Below are 26,148 nucleotides of genomic sequence, written 5' to 3' on the forward strand. Positions count from 1 at the left end.
AGGACTATACAGTTTATAAAATTGTATGTGCTATTTATTCAAACAATTCTACTGTATTAATATGAATGTTAGTTACTTCAATATGAAAGATAAATACTCACAGTGTTGATAAGACTAAAGATATAGACAACTTTCCCAGATGCAAGTGCCACTTCAGAGCCCATATAATCATACTGAAAGACAAATTTTATTTTTTGATCACTAGTGAAAATGACAACTACCACATTTCAATGGATATAAAAATGTTAAAATAACGCAGTGCTCAAGTGAAAAGGACAAAAGCAGAATCAAGACTTGTCAAGTGCTTAGTAAGTTCTAGACTTAATCCTGTGGACATTATATATTAGCCAATAGTATTAAAATGGGATGGTGATGATTATATTCCTCTTTGCACATGTAGTTATTTAGGATTAAAAGTTAAGGTTCCAAGAGTACATAACTCAAGGACTCAAGTCTCTAAACTCCTCGGTCTTTTTTGTCTGCTCAAGTGTGTATCATCTTTTGTCTTCACTCCAGTAAGACAACATGACTACATATCCTGGAGAAAAAAATGTGCTCTCTAAATAGGGAGCTCTGAGCACACGTAGTGAACAATTTCAAGAACATGTCTTCATTCAAGGGAAAAAAATAACATTTTCTCTGAAATATTTCTAATTTTGTATGCACACACATTTCTAAACTAACTTATAACCAATAGCATAGCAACTATATATAGTAATATATATTACTATAATTGTATGTATGTATATAGTTATACATATATAATTATAGTAATATATGTATATAGTTTTATATATATATATATATTTATTCTCCAAGATGGCACAGAAAACATCAAATAAACTTTTTGGCCAACCCAATGTGTATATATATATATATATATATATACACACATAATTTAACAGATTTACATACACAAAATGACAGAGTGAGGGATTTTGTATAGTTCTCATAATCATTAATGGATCAAGCTGACAAATTTTCAGCAAGCAGCAAATTTACAGCAAAAATGTAAAAGATTGTAAAAACTCATGCTAGCTTTGGATATAATGTGCATATATACAAGCTTATGTAAAAAATGAGAGAGATATTTTTAAAGTATCCTTGAAAGTTTTATATAAATTGACTCATGTTAGGTCCTAACACATTTGAACATAAAGCACAGTATCACGTAGCTCACAGTGTCCAACCACAATGCAATCAAGTAAACTTGATAAAAAGTATTTCAATGACGTTATTTTTACTTAGATGGATAACTTGGTTGTGGACATATATGGTGTCGTTCTAGGTAAATGCGCACTGAAAAAAAGCTACAAGTGCAACTTACAGGTTACTTTCACATGAAGCGAGAGCACGTGATAAAGGGAACAGCATTAACAAATCTTAGTGAAGAGAATATAGGTGTTCTTTGTATTATTCCTATTCTTGCATCTTTTTCAAAAGTTTGAAAATGTTTCCAAGTAGAATATTTAAAAACAGAGATAAAATACAGATAATTTCAGATGAACAAACACTGAATTCAAATGAATTAATACAGGTTAAACAGAAATATTAGAGAAACCAACCCGTGAGAAGGAGAAGAAGTGTAGAGTTTGGAAATAGTAAATATGAAATACTTTTTTCCTTTCCTTTGTTTAAACAACAATTGGATATTTAATGCAAAATAATTTATTTTGTGGTTTATAACACATGGAGAAATAAGACATACTACAATAACATCACAAAGAGTTAAATGGAATTTTACTGATGAAACTTGCTTACATTAAAAAAAATTTATTGAAGTGTAGTTGATGTACAATATTATATAATGTACAGGTGTACATCCCAGTGACTCACAATTTTTAAAGGTTACTTCACTTATATTTGTTATAAAAGATTGGCTATATTCCCTGTGTTGTACAATATACCCTTGTAGCTTATTTACTTTATACATAATAGTTGGTACCTCTGAATCCCTACCTCTATTGTGCCGCTCACTCATTCCCTTTTCTCCTTGGTAACCACTACTTTGTTCTCTATCTATATCCCTGAGTCTGTTACATTTTTGTTATATTCCTAGTTTCTTTGGTCTTTTGGATGCCACATAACAATGGTATCATCCAGTATTTATTTTTCTTTCTCTCACTTATTTCACTTAGCATAACAGACCCTGCAATTTTATCCATCTTGTTGCAAAAGGCAAAATTTCATTAGTTTTTATGGCTGAGTACTACTCTAGTGTGTGTGTGTGTGTGTGTGTGTGTGTGTATCACATTTTCTTTATCCATTCATCAGTTCATGGGTACTTAGGTAGCTTCCATATATTGGCTATTGTAAATAATATTGCTATAAACACTGGGGTGCATGTATGTTTTCAATTAGTGTTTTCATTTTCTTCTAATATATACCCAGGAGTATAATTGCTGCATTATTTTTGTATATGGTCTGAGAAAATGTTCCAATTTCCATCTTTTACATGTAGCCGTCTTGTTTCCCCAGTACCACGTATTGAAAAGACCACTTTTTTCTCCATTGGATTTTCTTACCTCCTTTGTTGTAGATTAATTGACCATAAGTGCATGAGTTTAGCTCTGGACTCTTTATTCTGTTTCACTGATCTATGTGTCTGTTTTTGTTCCTGTATCATACTATTTTGATTACTGCAGCTTTGTTGTACAGTTTAAAATCAGGGCATGTGATACCTTCCTCTGTTCTTCTTTCTCAACATTGCTTTGGCTATTCAGGGTCTTTTGTGTTTCCATACAAATTTTGGAATTATTTATTCTAGTTTTGTGAAAAATGCCATTGGTATTTTACTAGGGATTACATTAAATCTATAGATTGCCTTAGGTAGTATGGTTATTTTAACAATAGTAATTCCTCCAATCTATGAAAATAGCATATCTTTCCATCTGTTTGTGTACTGGTCTCTTACTTCTGAGTTAGATTTATTCCTAGGTATTATTCTTTTTGGTGTAATGTTAAATGAGATAATTTTCTTAATTTCTCCTTCTGATGGTTCATTGTTAGTCTATAGAAATGCAACAGATTTCTGTATATTAATTTTGCATCCAACAACTTTGCCAAAATACACTGATGAGCTCTAGTAGTTTTCGGTGGTGTCTTTAGGATTTTGTATGTATAGTATCATGTTATCTGCAAACAGTGAGTCTTTGACTTCTTCCTAGCCAATGTGGACTTATTTGATTTCTTTTTCTTGCCTGATTGCTGTAGCAAGGACTTCTAATACTGTGTAATAAAAGCTGCAAGCAAGGACATGCTTGCCTTGTTCCTGATCTTAGAGGAAGTGCTTTCAGCTTTTCACCATTAAGTATGGTGTTAGCTCTGGGTCTGTCATACATGAGCTTTATTATGTTGAGGTATGTTCCCTCTATGCCCCCTTTCTGGAGAAGTTTTCTCATAAATGGAGGTCGAGTTTTGTCAAAATAGTTTTCTTCAGCTATTGAGATTATCATATGGTTTTTTATGTGGCTGTTGGCCATCTGTAGGTGTGTCACACTGATTTTTTTGTGGATACTGAAAAATCCTTGAAATCTTGGGATAAATTCCACTTAATCATGGTGTATGATCCTTTTAATGTATTGTTGGAGTCAGTTTGCTAATATTTGGTGTCTATTTGCTAATATTTTTCTATGTCCATCAGTGGTATTGGCCTGTAAGTTTCCTTGTTTGTGATATCTTTGTCTGGTTTTCACATCAGGGTGATGCTGTTCTCATTGAAAAGTTTTGAAGGGTTCCTTTGTCTGCAATTCTGTGGAATAGTCTGCCCAGGACGGATGTTAACTCTTCTCTTAAGTGTTTGGGAGAATTCACCTGTGAAGCCATCTGGTTCTGGACTTTTGTTTGTTGGGAATTTTAAAAGTACTGAATGAATTTCATAACTGGTAATTGTTTCCTTTGTATTTTCTGTTTCTTCCTGGTTCAGTCTTGGGAGATTGCACACTTTTAAGAATTTGTCCATGTTTTCTAGGTTGTACATTTTAGTGGCATATAGTTGTTGACAGTAGTCTCTTATGATCTTTAGTATATCTGTGGTGTCACTTGTAACTTCTCTTTCATTTCCAATTGTATTGATTTGGGCCCTCTCTCCTTTTTCCTTCCTGAGTCTGCCTAGAGTTTTATCAATTTTGTTTATCTTTTCAAAGAGTCAACTCTCAGTTTTATTGCTCTTTTCTATTGTCTTTTAGTACATATTTCATTTCTTTCTCTTCCATTGCTTATGATTTCTTTCCTTCTACTAATTTTGAGTTCTATTTGTTCTTCTTTTACTAATTCCCTTAGGTAGTTTGAGATTTTTCTTGTTTCCTGAGATAAGCTTGTGTCACTGTAAACTTCCCTCTTAGAACTGCTTTTGCTGTATCTCAGATTTTTGGATCATTGTGTTTTCCTTTTCATATGTCTTCAGGAAGTTTTTATTTCCTTTTTGACTTTACAGTGACCCATTGGTTGTTTAGCAGCATATTGTTTAGCCTTCATGTATTCGGGGTTTTTTTTTTTTTTTGCAGTAATTTTCTTGTAGTTTATTTCAAGTCTCATAGCATTGTGGTCAGAAAAGATGCTTGATATGAATTCAATTTTCTTAAGTTTACCAGGGTTTGTTTTATCATCTAGCATGTGATCTATCCTGTACAATGTGCCATGTACAGTTGAAAAGAACGTGTATTCTGCAGCTTTTAAATGCAATGTTATATATATATATATACATATATATATATATATATATATATATGTATACATATATAAGTGTGTATTTGGTCAAATGTGCCATTTAGGCCTTTGATTTCTTATCAATTTTCTGTCTGGATAAGCTGTCCATTGGTGTAAGTGGGGCACTAAAATGCCTACTGTTGTGTTACTGTTAACTTCCCCCTTTGTGTCCATTAATATTTGCTTTATAGATTTAGGTGCTCCTATCTTGGGTGCATATATATTTACAATTGTTATTCCTTATTCTTGCATTGATCCCTTGATCATTAGGTAGCGTCCTTCTTTGTCTCTTGTAACAGTCTCTTTTTAAATCTATTGTGTCTGGTATAAATATTGCTACCTTGTCTTTCTTCAGATTTCCTTTGGCATGGAATGGCTTTTTCCATTCCCACACTCTCAGTTTGTGTGTCTTTAGATCTGGAGTGAGAGTCCTGTAGGCAGTGTATATACAGGTCTTGATTTTATATCCATTCAACCACTCTTTTTGATTGGAGCATTTAGTCCATTTATCTTTAAGTGATTAATGATATGTGTGTTCTCATTTCCATTTTCCTAATTGTTTTGGACTTGTTTTTGTAGGTCTTTTTTGTTCCTTACTCCTTTTGTTCCCTTTGCTTATGATTTGATGACTATCTTTAGTGTTATGTCTGGATTCCTTTTACTTTTGTGCGTGTGTATCTGTGTGTATCTAGTATATGTTTTTGGTTTGTGGTTACCATGAGAGGTGTATGTGTGTGTGCTTGTGTGTGTGTGTGTGTGTGTGTGTGTATATGGTTGGTTTAAGTTGCTGATTTCTTAATTTCAATTAGGTTTTAACAACCATGCATTTCTACTCTCCTCTTCTTAGGATTATTGTTTTTAATAACTTATATTACATCTAATTGCTTTTAATATCTCCTAATTGCTTATTACAGATATATATGATTTTCTTAAAAGACAAAAGTCTTTTAACCTTCCTTCTGGCTTTGCGTGTGTGATGATTTCCTACCTTTATTGTATATTTGCTTTTACTAATGAGCTTTTTCCTTTCATAATTTTTATGTTTCCTGTTTCCGACTTCTCTTTTTTCTTAGGAAAATTGCTTTAACATTTCTTGTAATGCTGGTGTTGTGTTGCTGAACTCTTTTGTTTTGCTTGTCTGCAAAGATTTTGATCTCTACATCAAATTGGAATCAGAGCCTTGCTGGGTAGAGTATTCTTGGTTGTAGTTTCTTCACTTTCAACATGTTAAATATATTGTGCCACTCCCTTCTGGACAGCAGAGTTACTGCTGAAAAGTCAGCTGATAGTCTTATGGGAATTCCTTTGTAAGTTATTTGTTTTCTTTTTTCCTGCTTTCAATGTTCTCTTTTCATCTTTAATTTTTTCCATTTTAATTACTACATGATTGGGTGTGTTCATCTTTGGGCTAATCCTGTATGGACTTTCTGGGCTTCCTGGACCTGGATATTGTTTCATTTCCTGTGAGGGAAGTTGTCAGCTATTGTGTCTTCAAATATATTTTCAATTCCCTCTCCCTCCTCCTTCTGGGGCCCCTATATTGCAAATATTAGTGTGCCTGGTGTTGTCCCAGAGGTCTCTTAAATGGTCCTCATTTCCTTTCATTTTTTTTTCTTTTTTCTGTTCATCAGTAATTTCCACTATTCCATCTTCCAGCTCATTGATCCAGTCTTCAGTATCATTTAATCAACTATTGATTCCTTCTAGTGTATTTTTCATTTCAGCTGTAGTATTCTTCATCTATGTTTGGTTATTCTTTATATTTCTAATTCTATACTTAAAAGTTCTAATATCTTACTCTGTGCATCCATTCTTCTCCCAAGTTCTTTGATTATCTTTACAAGCACTACCCTGACCTCTTTCTCAATTAGGTTGCCTATCTCCACTTCACTTAGAGCTTCCTTTGGGCTTTTATCCTGTTCCTTCATCTGGAATGTGTTCCTCTGTAGCCTCCTTTTGTCTAAGTTAGTATTTGTATTTTTATATACCTGGGAGCTTGGCTGTGCTTCCTAATGCTGGACAAGTGGCCTTTTGCAGGCACTACGTGTTCCAGCAGCATATTCCACTCTCATCACCTGTGGTATGTACTCTAGGGGTTTCCCCAATGGGGCTGTGTGGGTCTTTCTGTTGGGGCAGGCTGACTATGTGGGAAGTCCAGTAGGCTTTCTTGGCCCTGATCCGGTTGGTTCCTAGCCCTGCCTCAGGTACAGGCTGCCAGCTCATGGTTGGCAGGACTGCATCATAAGGCAGCTGACTTGAAACTCCAGGGGGTTCTGGGGATAGTGCTGGCTCACTGCTGCATGGAGTCAAGGTCCACAAGACTCCAGTGCTGTAGCCCTCCCACTGGTGGGTGAAGCCAATCCTGGAGTTAGTTCTGTTCTACTGGTAGGCAGAGACTGGTCCTAGAGTCTGGTTGCAGAGCCCAGGGATCCTAGACCTAGTGCTAAATCATTATTTACTGTTATTACTTCCATAAAAATTATTTAAAGATCTGAATATTTCCTCGTATGCAAAAAATGTAGAACATCATGACACCCATTGACAGATTTATACAAAATTACTAGTGATAATGGACAAAGGAAGTTTTGTTTTTAACTTCTTCCCCATAAGTCTTTGCTAAAAGAAACTGTATAAACAAAAAGTTCCATAATCAAGTGTTCCTATGAATTATTCTTCCTATGTTTTAGAAAGGGAATTTCTGCCAGAAAACCCAAGCAATTACAAAGCATAAAATAATCCATAAAATAATCTTATAAATGATAATGCTTAATAAAAGGATCTTCAATTCAGTAATAAATAAAATAGCTTATTTGAAAACGGACATTGACTTGAAGAATTTCACCACAATTTTGGCTGGATCCAGAAGTATATGCAACTACTTATAATCCATTAGATCACAGTGCAATAGAATACTTCCTTACAGACAAAGTTTTACATTATTTCTAAAAAATATTGGCATTGCTCCCCCTATGCCAATGGAAAGGCAATTGACAACATTTCTTATGTAATGGTATACAGAGATAGACATTTTGGACAGAGTAATGTATAAGTGCAGGCTCTTTTACATATTCCCTGTCAATTTAAATACAAAAAAGATGTAAGGAAATATATCAATAATGCATACCAAGGCTTTATCCATAATGACTTGTATTTTCAGAACTCTTTTCAACAGCACATCAGAATTTTTCTGCAAAACAGAGAACACAAACTAAATAAAACATTTAAATATTCATATATTGTTTGTAATTATCACCTACATCATATAATTATACACACACACACTGAGGTATAGACAGAGAGATACAGACAGACAGATAGATACATAGATAGATGATAGATGCAGACATAAATACATGAAAATGTAAACATTAGAAAAATAAGAGGATTGATGTCCACTGGGTAAATAAGCTGGTGAGATTCTGTAGAAAAATTGTAGGAACAAATTAGAAGCTTTTGCCCTATATTCTTAATAATTAGAATCCTCAAAAAAGTTACTGAAATGAGGGAGAATCCTTGTTTCCTTCCTCTCAAAACCAGCCTCTAAGTCCCTCTCCCAACATTCAAGCTAAACAAATTCCCATCAACTTTCCCCCAAATGTTGCCTCTATTTTGTCATCTTTTTCGTACTTGTAATGATTTATATTAACTTTATTGTGGCCTACCCTCAATAAAATGCATCTATTTTAAGAACACAGTTACATGAACTAGTAGCAATGTATACACCCATGCAACCACTTCTATCAGTAAAATAATGTTTCCGTCACCCTCTTCCAAGTTCATAGCCTACAAGGATCAAGGCAAAATGTGATCTGTCTTCTCTCACCATAGGTTACAAAAATTTATCCTAGCATGTCACATAAATGGAATCATGTGGCACGTGTCTTTTACATCTGGCTTCTTTCACTCAGCACATGTGTGTTGCTGTGATTAGTAGTAATTCATTTGTTTTCATTGCTATCAGCTGTACCACTTTAGAAACACAGAAAGTTTGTTGATACACTTAACTGTATCAACAGATGATCCTTTGGATTATTTAAATATCTTAGCTATTGTAGAGAAATTGGCTATGAATATCCATGTTCAGCTGTTTGGGTAGTTATAGTCTTTCATTTTTCTTGGGTAAATACTTACAATTGGAAAATCTCATTTGCATGATTCTTGTGTATGTGTAAAGTACTACAAAAGTTCCAGATTGCTTTCTAAAGTAGTTTGATCATTCTGTATGTTCTCCATGAACTAATAAGAATGTCAACTGCTCCACATTCTTGCCTGTGCTTGGTACTGCCGTTCTTTTGCACCACATCCCTTCTTGTCAGTCTGTATTTAGATCTCATGGAGGTTTTAATCTGCAGTTCCCAGATGGTTAATGAGGTTGAACATCTCTTCACAGGCTTGTGGCTCATTAATTTGGTTTCTCCAAATTCCTCTACTAGAAATTTTATATCTAGCCTTGACACTTAAATCTATGCTCTATTTCAATTTTTTTGAATAAGGGTCAAGACCCATCTTATTCCACGTGGAAATGCAATCTTCTGGCATCATTTGAAGAAGAGATCTTTTTTTACTTTTCAAAGGCCTTAGCATCTTTGTGGATAATACTTTGGGCAAGAGCATGTGGGTCTACTTCTCATCTATCGTGTCCCACTGTTCTATATGTCTATACTTATACCAGTGACACAACATGCGTCTCCATAGCAGGGGTCAGCAAACTATGGCCCATGGTAGAACCACCTGTTTGTGAAAAAGAAATATTTTATTGGAACACAGCCACACCCATTTGTTTATAATTTGTCTATGCTGATTCCACGCTACAAAGGCTGAGTGAAGTAGCTGCAACAGATCATACGACCCACAAACCTGAAATGTCTACTATCTGGACCCTTCAGAAAAAGCAATGTAAGTCCTTCACCTTGTTCTTTTCAAAACTGTTTTTTTTCTAGGATATTTGCATCTCCTAATGAATTTGAGAATCTATTTCCATAAAAATGTTTTCTGGAATTTTGACTAGGATCACACTGAATCTATAGGTCAATTTGGGGAAAACGAATTATCTCATCTTTCTTTTTTCTTGTGGCTTTGCTAGACGGTGTTAATTAGTCCTGATTGCTTTGATGGAGACTCTAGGATTTTTTGTATAGAATTCGATCACTAAAGAAACAGGGTTATTTTTTCCTTTCAAAAATGTATACCCTTTATAATTATTCTTTTTCCTATTGCACTACCTAAGAAGTCTAGTAAAATGTTGACCGGAAGTACTGAAGGCACACCAACCTTGCATTATTCCTAATCTCGGGGGACGTTTTCTTCAGGTTGGGCTATAACAAATATGCCACAGACTAGCTCGCTTAAACCACAAACATGCATTTCTGACATTTCTAGATTTGGAAACTCCAAGATCAAGGCACTAGCAGGTGTGATGGCTGGTGACATCACTCTTCCTAGTTTGCAGAGCTCCTCCTATGCTCATGTGATGGACAGCAGATAGTGGGATCCCAGTGCCTCTTCCTTTTTATATTAGACTATTGATCCCATCAAGAGGGCCCCACCTTCATACCTACTCTAACCCTAATTACTTTCCAAAGACGTCACCTCTTAATACCATCGCTTTGAAAGTTAACGTTTCAAAATGTGAACTTTGGGGGGACAAAAGCCTGCAGTCCATGACAGGAACAAAACATTCAAGTCATTTGCATTCTTTATGTTAGCTGTAGATGCCAATAGATGCTTCATTAGATCAAGGAAGTTTTCTATTCCTAGTATGTATTATGAATGTGTACTGAACGTTGCCAAGTGGTGTTTCTGAAACTACTGCTATGATTCTGTGGGTTTCTACCTAAATCAGTTAAAGTGATTCAATTCCTGTTTTGCTGTGCTGATTGAACTAATCTTGTCTCAAAATCCCACACACACTATGGTCTCTTGAAAAAGCAACCATGCTTTGTAGTATGATGGCAAGTTGACTGGATAACAAATTGCTGGGATATTGTTTACCCCTTAGAGAAGCCATCTTCTCTCCTCCTTCGTTAGACATCCTGACTCTCTTATAAGCACTGCCTTTGGGCAAAGGCTAATGCCAGGCTGAGAGTTGTTCCACCTTTGTGGGTGACTTGCTTTGACGCCAAGATGCCTATAGCATTAGTCATTATTTACTGATAAAGTGCAAAATGTATTATATCTTGGCATCACCAGTTCTCATAAGGATTTCTTGAAATTTCAAAACTTTCACATTCAGGACTTCTTTATTTCAACAGAGCTTTCTTCTTTAATAAGTTGGAACACTTTGGGTGTGGTTCTATTCATGAATGACAATATTGATTATCCTGAATTTCCACTAGCAATCTTTCACACTCTGTTAGTCAGGGTTCCCAGAGAAACAGAACCAGAAGACTATGTATGTACATTTACACATTCAATATACTCATAATTAGATGTATTACAAGCAAGTGGCTCATATGGCTATGGAGTCTGGCAAGTCTGAAATCGCCAATGGGCTGGAGACCTGGGGAGAGTGGATGCTGCGGTTCCGGTTGGAGGGCTGTTGGCTGGAGAGGCCTGTCTTACTCAGGGGAAGCTCCATCCTTGTCTTATACTCAGGACTTCAGTCTCTTGGATGAGGTCCCACATTATGGAGGACCACCGGCTTTACACAAACTCCACTGACTCTGCTGTTCATCTTCAAAAACACCCTCACAGAAACACCCAGAAAATCTGACTAACCATCTGGGCACCGTGGCCCAGGGAAGTGGATACATAAAATGAACCGTCACCCACTTTTGGTTTTCTCTGCCATCACTTTTACACCATCGTTTTCTCTACCTCCTTGACCCTGACTATAACATCACCTTGGGGTTTTAGCCCAGTGTCTACTGTGCCATTTACTAGTCCTATTGTCAATGCCTCTCATTTTTCAAAATGGATTTACTTTTCTCTGATGTTTATTTCTTCAGCACTTCCAGGATCTTTAAAGAGACTGTGGAAGGGTAGACATGTGAGGACTAAAGAACGTGTCTCTGGGGTTGTCTTGTTTAGGTTAGAATTTTAATGTTTTAACTTACTAGAACATTTCCTAGGATAATCATTTAAAGTCTCTAAGTCTGTTTCCTGTCTGAAGAGAGGGATAATGGTCCTCACTCTCAGAATTGTGGGAAGAATTGGAAAGACGGGGTACACCGTAAAGCTCTTAAAACAACAGGTGGCACTTGTGAGGTAGTCTGTGAATATGCAACAACATCAATGTACTTTCTAAACTCACATTGGATTTTGTATTTGTCTTATATTTTATATTTGTATTCATTCCTATGCCCCATGTTGATTCCCTTTGGATTCTTCTTCTTTCAGAATACATTCACTTCTTACATGTCAGACTTCTGTTGAGCAAATGGTGTGGATAAGTGACTTATACTATGCTTGGTTTATAAGAAATGGCCACTTATCCAAGAATGGTGTTTGGTCCTTCTTCAAGACAGGAGAAGTCCGTGAGAGATACCTGTCCAGGCCCAGCAGTATCAAGGTGGGGATACAGACACTCTTTTCCTTTACTCCTGTGTCTAGATTCAAAAACTAGCGGGGGACACTGTGGGTCCCAAGTTGAAGCTAGAAAGGGAAACAACCACCACTTTCATCCACCTGGGTTCACATGAGCAAAGCACATATATTATGTTAAACCACTGACAGTCGGGAATTGATTGCCTCAAAATCTGGTGGGAGCTGACTTATTAGTGGTTCTCATGAGGAAAACAGTTTGAGGACAGCAGCTGACAGAGCTGTTCCATCTTTTGATTTGATTGACAGTTCACTCTATTTGACAACTACACCTTATGAATTTGGTTGTGACTGTGGCTGGCTTCTATCTTCATTTGAGACGAGATTAGAGTCTCTCTTTTGTTAAAGTGTGGTTTACTTTACACATTAGGAAGAACATTCCCAACAGGGAGGAAAGAAATGGTTTCAGCCAGAGAGTGTCAACTGTATAATTCTGACTGGGTATAGAATTATAGGCAAGAAAGTACTTTGGGTCATTTTAAGTAATTGTTGAATTGCCTTTCAACCTCCAATATTGCTGCTAGGTAATTTCATGCCATTCTGTATCTTGTGTATATGTAAGAGACCAGAGTTTTTTAAGTATTGGTCCAGAAACTCTGCTTAAATCATTCTGAGGATTTTTCTTGGATTGTTTTCTGATTTATTCAACACAATTTTCTATGTTTATTTTTACTGGAACTGATACTGTATCACCCATATTTTTGTTTGTTTGTTTTTTGTATTTTTTATAATTTATGTATTTATTTTATTGGCTGTGCTGGGTCTTTTTTTGCTGTGTGCGGGCTTTCTTTGGTTGCTGTGAGTGGGGGCTACTCTTTGTTGTGGTGCGCAGGCTCCTCATTTCCGTGGCTTCTCTTGTTTCAGAGCACGGGCTCTAGGCACGTGGGCTTCAGTAGTTGCAGCACATAGGCTCTATAGTTGTGGCTCACGGGCTCTAAACTGTAGGCTCAATAGTTGTGGCGTATGGGCTTAGTTGCTCAGCAGCATGTGGGATCTTCCTGGAGCAGAGATCAAACCTGTGTCCCCTGCATTGGCAGGTGGATTCTCAAGGACTGCGCCACCTAGGAAGCCCCACCCATATTGTTATTTTAATTGAGTTTATTCTCTCTCAAATTTCTCTGTCATTTTTGTTTATATTTTAGTTTTGTGTGATTTCTGGAAGTTTATCTTGTGAAATTTCTTTTGAGTTTTAACTCAAAAGTATGTATAAAGTTTCCTATATCCTATCCCAATTGCCAGTTAAGGATTCTAAATCAGCTATCTATCTGCTCTTCAACTTCCATTGTCATTACTCTTCTCCTGTTCTGTTTCTGTGTATATGTTTATGCCATATTAAAAGCTCCTTTTCACTTTAGCAGGGTTAAGGAAGGGGCAGGGTAAGTGTATGTGTCCAGTATGTGTTTGACAGGGAAGCCCTTTATGTATTTTGTTTCTTCTACTTTTCACTGTGTTTATCATGAAGACATTCACCCTGATTCTGAGTTTGTGTTTCCTTGCATACATGTCTAAACATGCCTAAGATATAAGATTTTATTTTATTTTTCTCTCTTTCTTTAAAATACCTGTCATATTGAAGATATTCACTTTGTATGTTTGTGCTTGTAAAAACTCGAGTGCTTGTGAAAACACGTTTATCTAAAGCTATAGATTTAAGTCCATTGAGTTCAGGGTGGAAAGCAGTCACTTCGTTCACAAACACATCATTACCCAGCATTTCCTTTCATTGCTGCAGTGATATCCCTGGCTACTTCTAGGTTCTGAAATGTTAGTCCCTTTTATTTCATTATTGCTTTTTCTTTTGCATCCAAACTTTCCCTAATTAGTTCCAATTCTCTTGTTTCGCTCCATTAGAATCTATAGAGAGCAATATTAATAGCAGTAGTTGTGATAGTTATTGATATTTATTGATCACTTATATTTCTCTCATACTATGCAAAGTAATTTTCAATTATAAATTTATTGTCTTTAAAATATTTGTGTGATGAAGTATTATTTTTATTATTGGGTTTTTCAGATGAGAAAATTTAAACACAGAAAGATCGTAGTCAAATTCTTGGGGCTACAGCCTGACCGACACAATCAAACTTCAAGCTAAGGCAGCGGGAACTGCCGTATCTCTGGTAACTCTGTCTTCTCCAACCCCTCTCTTATTGCTGATTCACTGGAGGGGGATGGCTTCAAGTGCACTGCTATTTTTCTTTCCCAAAGCATGTCTGTCCCTCCATGTTTTCCCACTGCCACAGAAGAGTGACATCCTTGAAAGTTATTCAGTTTACTTCATGTGACAGTGCTCTATTTCAGTTATGAAAATGGTCTTCGATCGTGACCGATGTTGTACTGCAACACGCAGATGGCATAGGGTTGGGCTCATATCTCAGTTCCATTAAAAATGAAATTTTCATTTCTATATATGATTCTATTTTATCATTTTTATGATTTTCAGAAAGGACAATTTTACTAGTCTGTATTTGTACCAAGACTTTGGCAAAATAAAAGCATAGTAAAGCAACAGTGAGATGGAGGTCATCAAAAACTAAATTCAAGATTCATCCGTTAAGATTTTGTTTTGCTTCTCTAAACAGGATATTCAATTTTGATGACAATACGCTGACTGGGATTCATTTCCTGAACCACTGATGGCAAAATGTAAAGTTGTGCAAACACTCTTAAGGAGGAAGTTAGGACATGTGTATCTAAAAAACTTTGGAAATATGTCTATTCTTAGACACAAGTATTCATAAGGAAAGTCTGAATGCCCCAAAATTTCATGTGGTTCATTGCTTGATTAAAGTAAAAATATAAATATGCAAAATATGCCATAATTTTATAAAGTACATATTTTAAGTTTGTGTACATATATATATATGTAAATATATATGTATATATATGAAAAAGCATAAAGGAGTATATTTTCAAATACTTGCCCTGGACTTAACAACGTTTCCTCGAGAAAATAGGATTAATGTCAATTCTTATTTTCCTTATGGATATATTTAAAATTTTAATCAACATTACTTTATTTTAATTTAAAACAAAAGCAAATGTAATAAAATTTAATAAATGAAAATGTGCATTACCCTCTTAATAGCAAAAATGAAATTTCAAAAAACCATATATGATTAGATAATTTTTTGTTAAACAAATCTTCTCTTATAAATCAACCTTTATAACTAGATACAGAAAAAGAATTAGAATAAACACGCCAAAGTTCTAAGAGCACTATGTCTAGACAATGAAATTTGGGCCAATTTTGGGCTTCCTAGGTGGTGCAGTGGTTAAGACTCTGCCTGCCAATGCAGGTCACACGGGTTCGATCCCTGCTCCAGGAAGATCCCACTAAGCCCGTACGCCACAACTATTGAGCCCGTGTGCTGCAGCTATTGAAGCCCACATGCCTAGAGCCCGAGCTCCACCACAAGAGAAGCCACGGCAATGAGGCACCCGCCCACCACAACAAAGAGTAGCCCCCACTCACTGCAACGAAAGAAAGCCCACGCACTGCAAAAAAGTCCCAACACAGCCAATTAAATAAATAAATAAATAAATAAACAAATAAATTAATTTAAAAAAAAAGGAGCAACATGCTAACTGAAATTAAAAAAAAAAATTGGGGCCAATTTCTTGCCTCTTTTCTACTTCTATATTTTCTATCAAAGTAACACTATTTTACAAAGAAAAAAACACACTGTCCAAAGTATTGACAGAGTAATAATCAGCAAATGTGAGTAGGATTATATTATTAGTATGCAAATTCAACAAGAATGCAAGTGTGCATGTATGCAGAAACATTTGCAATTAGGGAAATATGAGAATTCTGATTTTTAAATTACATGTTTATATCTATTACATTTTCTAAATATTATATGACTAAACAAAAATATATTTAAAATAAATACCTTACAACAGAAGGATTTATTCTAATCAATATCACTTTAAATATGTTTTCCAAACGTAACAAATTTCAACATGAACACATTAATCAAAAATTTCACAGATGAAGATCCTATAAAACAGGGCTTACTTACTTCTGATTTCACAAGAATTTTGTAGGACTCATGTGCCCACTGGGATGCAGAATAATTTTCTGCTACAGGGGAAATATCAATTTTATTATCCTTTATCTGATAAAGCATATGCTCATATGTAGATGAAGATTCCAACGGTTCAATTCCATAACTGACATTCTCCAACTGCAATAATCCCCTGAATATTTAAATACAGGAAAAATAAAGTGAAAATATAGATTTCTCAATGATAAACATAATAAATCAATATTAAATGAAAACATTATACAGAAATTTGATAGTGGCCTTTGTTGCTTAAAATCTAAGAATCATCCCATCTTCCTTGGAACAACATTTCAAACCCAACTGTCTACCTTCTTCTAGCTATTATAGAATTTAGGAGTCATCACAGATGTAGTGTGGCTCAGTAATGGGGATATTTCTCATACTAGTGGCAGCTTTTTCTGAACAAATTTTACAACTGTAACCCTGGAAGAGACACCAAGCAAACAGGGAAAATGGTAAGGCAAGCAGGCAAAGAAAGATGATCAGCAGAAAAATAAAAAGTTTCTATTTTCTTTGCCTCCATCATACCATTTGAGAAGTTGCTAAAATGAAAAGAGTATACAAGACTTCGATCACCTACAATTCTGGAATGTGCCATTACCTGAGTCCAGAGCAGGTGCTGAGTGTCACAACTGAATTTGCAATCTCTGTGGCATATCCTTGATAAAAGCAATGGCCCTACACAGGAGGATAGAAAGACGCACTCGTTATGATTAGAACACAAAGCGTTTGGTTTCATCCTTACTTCCCGGACATCATCAACCATTCAGATTGAGCCATTCCATAATATTATTCACCAGATACTCCACTTCCTTGTTATCTACCTAAAATCTGTTCCACTTGACCTGCTTCTGTCTATGAATACTCACAACTCCTATCTGCCCCCAAATGATCACTGCTACAATTATAAGTTTCTGACAAACAACTTTCTGACCCAAATCTTGTCCTCCTCAGCCCCATTTCTTGAATATGTAAGTCTATAAAAGCTACCTCAATGTAATCAACAGCATTAATCTGACTTCCACTGTGAACGTTCACTTGTTTTTTCTCAGTTAGCCCAAAATATCTTCACTGACATTTCCTCACTATGTTCTCTCTAATCTCACCATGTTGATCATCGTTGGTTGAAACTCTCCTCTCAATGGATTTCCACAACATGAGTCTTCCCAGGTTCTCCCCTGATGTTTTCTTTCAGTGAGTGTTCCCTTCTCTTCCCTGAGATATCGAGTGATACCTAGAATGAGTCCTGTTCCTCTGTTAATCCTGGGCTTTGAAAACATTAGTATCATCCCGCTCTCTCGTATGAAGGTGTTTATACGTCATTAGTGCCCAGGCATAAGCTCCATCAGTGACCATTCACTCGTCTCAATACTAGGCTTACCTCCTGTCTCCCAGCCATTGACAGTGGCAGCGCATACCCTGCTCTACGCCAGGCAGCAGCCCCAGTCACTTCCACCTGCACTGGTGGAAGGCAGCTGCACCAGCAAACTATGCCACAAGCCTTCATGAAGACGTCGGATGCAAACCAGGTCCCAACCCTTCACCCAGCAGAAAAGAGCATTTCAGTTTCTGCAGCTCTTGGCCTTGCGCCAAATAAGAGAACCTGATCCTTGTGAGATAATTTGTTAAATCCACCAATCTAAGCAGCAAAAGTGACTGAGATAAAAACGTCCCTCACTCAGGGGCACCAGCACAGACAGAGGGAGAAGCATACACATATCCACTGGCTAGAAAACTGTCAGAGGAGATGCTCTCTCTTCCATGAGTCCTTCATCACCCAACACCACCAAGCACTACAAGGTGGCCCAGGACAGAACTTTTCGCTGCTGTGGGCTGCACCGGCAGAGATCCAATGAGCCTCAGCAAAGCAAGAAAAATGAAGCACAACAGAATAATTTCAAAAGCCCCAGGAAAGCTGAATGGTCACTGGAGCAACAGACCACACTAAATCTGAATTTAAACTGGCTGACTGACTTCAACAATAGAAGATTTCAATGAATAGGATACAAGAGAAAACTACCCACTATACCAGGAACCAAGAATATCCCAACAAAATGAGAGAAGACAACCAGATGCTGCCAATATTGAGAGGAGCTCCATGTTGCAACTATGGGATGGGTTTTAAAGCAGCTGTGATAATACTGGTTCAGTGAACAATTTAAAACTATCCTGAAACAACAGAAAGAACAGAAAAATCTCAGAAAAGAAATAGAAACCATTAAAGAGAACAAATAAAAATACTACAACTGAACATTATAATAAACAGAACAACAAAACAGCCCATAATGAACAGGCTTAAAAGTACAGTGGAAACGACAAGGGATAGAATCAATGAACTTGAGACAGATCAATAGGATTAGCTCAATGTATAAAACACAGTTCCAGCTCATTTTATGAAGCCAGCATTACTCTGATAGAAAAGCCACATCAAAACAAAAGTATGAGCTGACATCCCTCATGCATATAGATGGAAAAGTTCTCAACAAACTATTAGTAAACAAAATCCAATGTAATCTAGCAACTTAAAATGACCATATACCATGAGCAAGTTAAATTACTCTTGCAATGCAAGAATGGCTCAACATTCAAAAATCAATGTGGTAAAGCACATTAACAGGACAAAGAGTCAAAATCACATGATCCTCTCAACATACACAGAGAAAGAATTTGTCACATTTCAGCAGCTATCATAAGAAAAACTCTCAGCAAACTAGGAATAGAATGCCGTCAGCAGCCCATAATAAAGGCCGTATATGAGAAGCCCACAGCTATCATCATGGTTAACAGTGAAACCTGAAAGCCTTTCCTCTAAGGTCAGGAACAATGCAAGGACACCCACCCTCCCCAATTCTATTCAAGCTAGGATGGGAAGTTATACCTAGAGCAATTAGACAAAGAAAGTGAAAAAAATAAAAAGGCATCCCAACTGGAAAAAAGGAAATAAAAATGTCTTTGTTTGCAGATGACATGATCTCATAGATAGCAAAACCTAAAGACTCCACAAAATACCTCACACTTTCAGAACTAACGACAAGCTCCATAATGTTGCAGAATATATACTCAACATTCAAAAATTAGTTGCATTTCTCTACTTACAGAGAAATATGGTACGAAAAAGGAAATTAAGAAAACAATTCCATTTACAAGATCAAACACACAAAATACCTACAAATTTACCCAAGGATGTGAGAAACTTGTACTCTGGAAACTACAAAGTGCTGAGGAAAGAAATTAGATAAGACAAAAAGAAGACATACAGGTGGCCAACAGGTATGCCACTAGCTATCAGAAAAATGCAAATTAACAACAGATGGTTAATTTTTTAAGATATCACCTCACAACTGTAAGGATGGCTATTATCATATGAACAAATGACAAAGAGTGATGATGAGCATGTAGAGAAACTGGGACTGTCGTACACTGCCACTGGAATAGAATATGAAACAGTTGCTATAGAATATCATAAAAACGAAAAATACAACTTCCCTGTGACCCAGCAATGCCACTTCTGGGCAGTTACGTGAAAGAATTGAAATCAGAAGCTCAAGGAGGTATTGACGACCACTATGCTTATTGCATCACTATCCACAAGAGCCAATGTGAATAAAACCTAAGGGCCATCCACAGAAGAGTGGATAAAGAAAATGTGGTTGTATATATTTTACAGAATACAACACAGCTTTAAAAACAGAAGTTATGCAATATGTGACAACGTGATCCACCTTGAGGACCTTATGATAAGTGAAATAGACCCATCACGGAAAGACAGATACTGCACGACTCTATTTATATGAAGTCCCGAAAATAGTCAAATGCATTCCACCCAAAAGTGGAATGGTGTTTGCAGGGCCTTGGGCTGCAGGAAATGAGGAGGTACTATTTAATGGGCATAAGCTTTCAGTTAAGCAAGATGAATAAGCTCCAGGACCTTCGATGAAACATAGCAGTGTCCACAGTAATGTAATGTATCCTTAAAATTTGTTAGGAGAGTACAACTCACATGAAATATTTTTATCACAAGAGACATGATGATAAATTAAAAACAATAAAAATATCTTCAAAGAAACCAGAGAGTATGTCACATAACCTATAGAGGAACACCAATTTGAATGACAGTAGATTTCTCAACTGAAGTCATGAAGTCTCAAAGGAAATACAAGAGCAATTCTCAAATGTTCACACAAAAAGTCCTGTCAAACATGAATTCTACACCTGGCAACTTTATGCTTCAAGAGTGAAGGAAAAAGAGAGACTTTCTCAGACAGAAGAAAACTAACAGATTTAGACCACAGCACACATTCCGTAAATAATGGCAAAATGATACCTCAAGAAACAAAGGGAATACATCACAAAAAGGCTTGAGTAGTCTTAAAGCATTGGAACAAATAGAACAGTTTAAAATAAGGTTAACCATAATGAACTATCTTTTCCCTCATAAGTTTCCTAACTCATATTTGGCAGTTGAAACAGTCACACAATATCATGTGATGCCTGACATATGGAGAGGAATATTTGAGCAAATAGAGTTACAAAGTATAGAGGATAAGGTATCCTAAATGGAAGTAGGGTTTCAGCATTTCAGGTGAAGAAGTAAAGAGGCCACAAGAGTAGGCTAAGTTCTAGATGTACATTCTAACACCTCAAGGAGAAGCTAAGAAAAGTATAACAAGGAAAATGTATTAACATACTATAAATAAATATGATGTAATCTCTAAAATGTTCAAGAAATCCAAATAAGGAAACAAGAGAAGAAAAAAGGAATGAGAAGCACAGAAAAAAGGAAAAAGAAAGAAAACAATTTCATACCAGACAAAGCCCTAACACATCAATAATTACTTTAAATGTAAACACTCTAAAAGCACCACATAAAATACTGAGTCCCAAGGCACATGGAGTACGGGAAAACAAAAAACAAAAAAACACAACAACAAAAACCAACAAAAACCCAGCACACCTTATAACCCAACTAAATAGTCTCTAAAAGAAATTCACTTCAAACATACATTTTTTCAGATTCCAATCATTTGTTTTATTTAATTTTTATTTTATATTGGATTATAGTTGATTTACAATGTTGTGCTAGTTTCAGGTGTACACCAAAGTACTTCAGTTACAAACATGAATTTATAGGTAGATTGAAACTAAAAGCATGGAAGATACATCACGCAAATATTCATAAAAATAATATGAGAGAAAGTGCACTTAATTGCAAAGAAATCTGAAAGGGACAAAGAGAGTCCCTACATAATCATAAAAGGATCCACTTATCAAGAAGACAAAACTGGCACAACAGTGTAAAGAAATTATACTAAAATAAAGAGCTTGGAAAAAAACAAAGAAGACAGAGCAATCCTACATGTATAGGCATCAAACAACAGAACTTCAAAATATGTGAAGCAAACCCTGGTGCAGCAGAAAGAGAAAGACAAAAACCACAACAGTAAAGGACGAATGCAGCACACTCCAATTGGTTATTGATAGTACTAGACCGAAAATCAGCAAAATGTAGACTTGAACGGCAGCATCAATTGACCCGATCTCCATGATGTTTACGGACCACTCCACCCAGGAACAAAAGAATACACATTTTTTTTTCAAGCATCCAAGGATATTCACCTAGAAACACAATACACTGGATCATGAGGCAAACCTTCACAAATTAAAGTCAAATGGAAATGATACAAGGCATATGGCCTAACCAAAACAAAATCACACTAAAATTTAACAGACAGACAACAAAGGAAAAAGAGTACCTCCAAATACTTGTATATTAAACAACACATTTAAAAAACATCACATCAAACAGGAAGACTTAAAGGAAATTTAAGAAATACCTGTATCTCTTATTAACACAAAACACATCATATAGTCGTGAGATACAATGAAAGCAGTGTTGAGAGGGAAGTTTAAGTATTAAAATGCTTACAATAGGAAAAGGAATGGTCACGTATTGATAATATGGGTTTTCTTCTCAACAACTTAGAAAAAGAAGGGCAAAGGAAACCCAAAGCAAGCTAAAATAAGAAAGAAAAGAGTAAGAACAAAACACTATGAAGTTGAAAATAAGAAGACAGTAAAGAAACTCAAATCAAGAAAAAGCTAGTTCTTTGATGTGTGCAATAAATTGAACACTCTCTAGCAAGACTGACAAAGTTCAGAAGAGAGGAGTCATAAATCATCAATTTCTGAAATGAACCCGCACATCACTGAAGCGCCTATAGTCATTAAAAGGATAACAGGGACTATCACAAAACTACCTGCAGAAACACCACTGAGATGAAATAGACCAATTACTTACGAAACCACAAACCACCAAAGCCATACATATGAAACACATAAAATATTTTTATAATTATTAAATACTTTGAATTGGCAGTTTAAAAGCTCCCACATACACACACACACAAAATCCTCAGGCCCGGTGATTTCCCTGGAGAATTTTACCAGACATCTTAAGCACTAACAAGTAGTTTATACAATGTCTTCCAGAGAAACAAAAGAGGAGGTAATCCTTCTCAGTGGATGTGATGAGGCTAGCATCACTCTAATCCAAAAATTAGACCAAGTCAATACAAAAAAAGAAAATCATACCTCAATATTTCTCATGAACTTTGACCAAAAAAATCCTCAAGAAATGCTTAGCAAATCAGACGCAGGCATGCATAAAATAATCATACACCAAGACCAACTTGTGGGTTTTCGATGTACAAAAGGTATTTTCCAGGTACTGTTTCCATATCTGAGAGTCAGGCAAGGCATCCACTACATGGACAGGCTGACAAAGAAAGATCATGTGATCATATCAACGAATGCAGAGAAGGCATCTGATACAATGAAATACACACCCCTTCAAAGGGCAGAAAAACAAAGTAACACATTCTTAGCAATCGAGAAAAAGTGAATTTCCTCAACTTTATAAACAGTGTATTAAAAAGAAAAGGCCCTACATGGAACATTATCCTTAGTGGTGAATGACTGAATACTGTATCCCTACAATTTGGAAAATTGTGAGGATGTCTGCCCTCGGTATGGTTATTTGACAGGGTACCGGTAGTTGTAGCAGGCACATAAGGTAAAGCAAAGGGGTAAAAAGTACATAGAGTGAAAAAGAAGAAAAGCCAAGTCCATAGCTGTAAAAGACCTGACTATGGAGAAATTCTCAAGGAATCTATGAGGAAAAAGAACCAAAAAACCAAAAGAAACACACTCATGGAATTAACACGTGACTTCATCAAGTTGTAAGGACACCAGATCAACATAAACAAATAAGTTGTATTTCCAGTTAACAACAAATACATGTAAACTGAAATTAAAATATGATACCGTTTACAATTGCTCCAGGAAACTGAAATACTTTGGTATGGTCCTAAAAACAGATGCACAGGATCTGAAAGCTAAAATTATAAATGCTAATAAACAACACTTACAAAAAGACCAAACAAATGGAGATTCAAACTGCATTCACAGATTGAAAGGATCAAGAGAATAAAGATATCCATTCTCCCCGATGCATCTCCAGGTTTAACGGTGTCCATTACAATGCCAGCAAGGTTGTCTGCACACATAGGGTAGCTGAGTCTAAACTTTATATGGCAAAGAAAAATATCTAGAACAGTACAACAATCTTGCAGAGGAAGAATAAAGCGGGAGGGATCGCTGTAGTCTATATAAATGGTGAATAAAGCAAGAAAACTGCGCAAGACGGCAGGATATTGGCAGACGGACAGACATGTGCAAGCACTGCACGGAATCAAAAACCCAGAACTATACCCACATAAATATGCCCGCCCCCCCAACTTCTTGACAAAGATGCAAGAGCAACTCAGTGCAGAAGAACAGCCCTTTCTAGAAACGGTTCTGGAACAATTCCACATCTGTGGTAAAGTGAGTGAAGCTTGATCCAAATCATCTCATGTGAACACAGCATGAAATGTAAATAAAACTATAACACTTTCAGGGCAGAAAAACACACAGATTCCTCGGGAACCCTAGGGCCACACAGATTTCTCAGGTTCAATAGCCAAACTACCATTCGTAAAGAAAAAGTTGACAAATTAACTCTCATCAAAATGAAAAATCTCTGATTGATCAGAGTTCTTATGTTGAGGATGAAGGGACCCATTACAGACTGGGAGCATCTATCTGCAAACCACATATCTGGCAAAGGACTTGTAATCAGAAGAAACTCCTCAAAGGTCAGTCCTGAAAATCCAACCAGTCCAACTAGAAAACGGGCAAAAGACAGTAACAGATATTTCACAAAAGGTGACAAAGAAGCACATGAAACGACAGTCAACATCATTAGTCATCAGAGACATGCAAGTCAAAATTCCATGATATAAATTACACATCTATCACAATGGCTAAAATAAAATTGTAAATTTAAATAGCAAACAATGGCAAGCATGCAGATACTCTTTTCTCTCTTCTTCGTTGCCAGCAGAAAGTTAAAGTGGTAGAGCCACTCTGGACAAAAGATGGGTAATTTCTGTCAAAAATAAAATACATACTCACCATATGATCTGGCAATGATATTCCTGGGTGTGTAGCCCAGAGAAATAAAAATTCACACACACACAACAAACCGTACATGAAAGTTCACAGAAGCATTTTTGTCAATCACTTCAAGATTGAAAAGAGCCAAAATCCCTCTCAACTGGTGAAGTGTGAGAAAAACTAAACCAGGTGCTTCTTTGTGGGAAAGTGGTTGTTGAGGAATTCAATGCATTAAAGTAGATTTCATGTGACTGATATTTTCTTTTACTCCTCTCTCAATCTTGATAAGTTGTACATTTCAAGCAAGCTGTCCATTTCAACTAACTCAAATTTATTGGCACAAAGTGCTCATAATAATCCAAGATATCACTTTATTTTCTGTCTGACTAATAATATCGCCGAATATTGGTGGAATTTGTTTCTGATTTAGATAACTCATACTGGGGTTACTAATTTTATTATCCTTTTAACTAACTAAATTCAGAGGTTTAATTTTTCCATTCTTTCTTCTTTGTCTATCTCATAGATTTCTGAACCTACTGCATTGTTTCCTTCCTATACTGTGTTTTAAGCCTTTATAGAGTATCATAGTTTGCATTGGAAGGCAATTAATTTAATGGTAACCCTCCAAGATCCTCTCCACGCTGGCTTTTAGGCTTTGAGGTGGGCAAAGGGGGGTGATAAAGAGTGCCTCTTACTCTAGAGCTTGATCTTTCCTCCAAAGACTTAGCCTTTCTGTCTCAGCTGAATGCCTGGGGTTTTAGCAAGGTCACTCTACACTGCCTGGGCTGAAAATCCACCATCTCCCAATGCTGTTTCATTGGTAATATGAACACCATGTCTCTCTGGACCCTTTAGTAGAGTCTTCCCCACCACGTACGCAGTCTAGGCCTCAGTCAGGGGAAAAAGGTCAACTGCCTCCCCTGAAAAATCAGACATCGATACACAGGCCTTCTTCATCTCTGGTCCTGTGTCCCGCAAGTGCCAGCTGCTTCAGCAGCCCTAACTCTTAAAATACAAATTTTTGAAGAGTCTTGTGGTTCCCCTCTTGTCCTACAGTTAAGGACTTATTCCCCGTCAGAGGGCCAAGTTCAACGTGAGACTCACCTTCCATGACTTACTTCTGTCAGAGAATTCCTAAGTTTTTAAACTAGCAAATGTCTGAAAGCAAGTTTCGCATGGATTTTGTCCTGCTTTGTACTACGTGTAGATGGTGAGAAACACAAATGTTGTAGCAGTTGCCATATTTTACATTTAATTCTCTCTCAATTGCAGCACAGCAACAGAATCGGACCAATCACTTACAGTGGCCTCTTCCCCATCATCTATTCTG

At 36.3% G+C, this 26,148-nt stretch overlaps 1 protein-coding gene across 1 annotated transcript in view; it reads right to left on the bottom strand.

The window, feature by feature from the left end:
- The window catches only part of LOC130830308 (A disintegrin and metallopeptidase domain 3-like), a 102,270-nt gene that overhangs the window by 64,603 nt on the left and 11,519 nt on the right, over positions 1-26,148 (bottom strand). The window contains exons 5-8 of the mRNA XM_057697477.1: positions 16,921-16,997; positions 16,275-16,452; positions 7,832-7,894; positions 102-173 (exon numbers count right to left, since the gene is read on the bottom strand). Of these exons, the coding sequence (XP_057553460.1) occupies positions 102-173; positions 7,832-7,894; positions 16,275-16,452; positions 16,921-16,997 (390 nt within the window). The remainder of the gene's footprint in view (positions 1-101; positions 174-7,831; positions 7,895-16,274; positions 16,453-16,920; positions 16,998-26,148) is intronic.

This window comes from Hippopotamus amphibius, chromosome 10, assembly GCF_030028045.1.
Source record: "Hippopotamus amphibius kiboko isolate mHipAmp2 chromosome 10, mHipAmp2.hap2, whole genome shotgun sequence".
NCBI lineage: Eukaryota > Metazoa > Chordata > Mammalia > Artiodactyla > Hippopotamidae > Hippopotamus > Hippopotamus amphibius.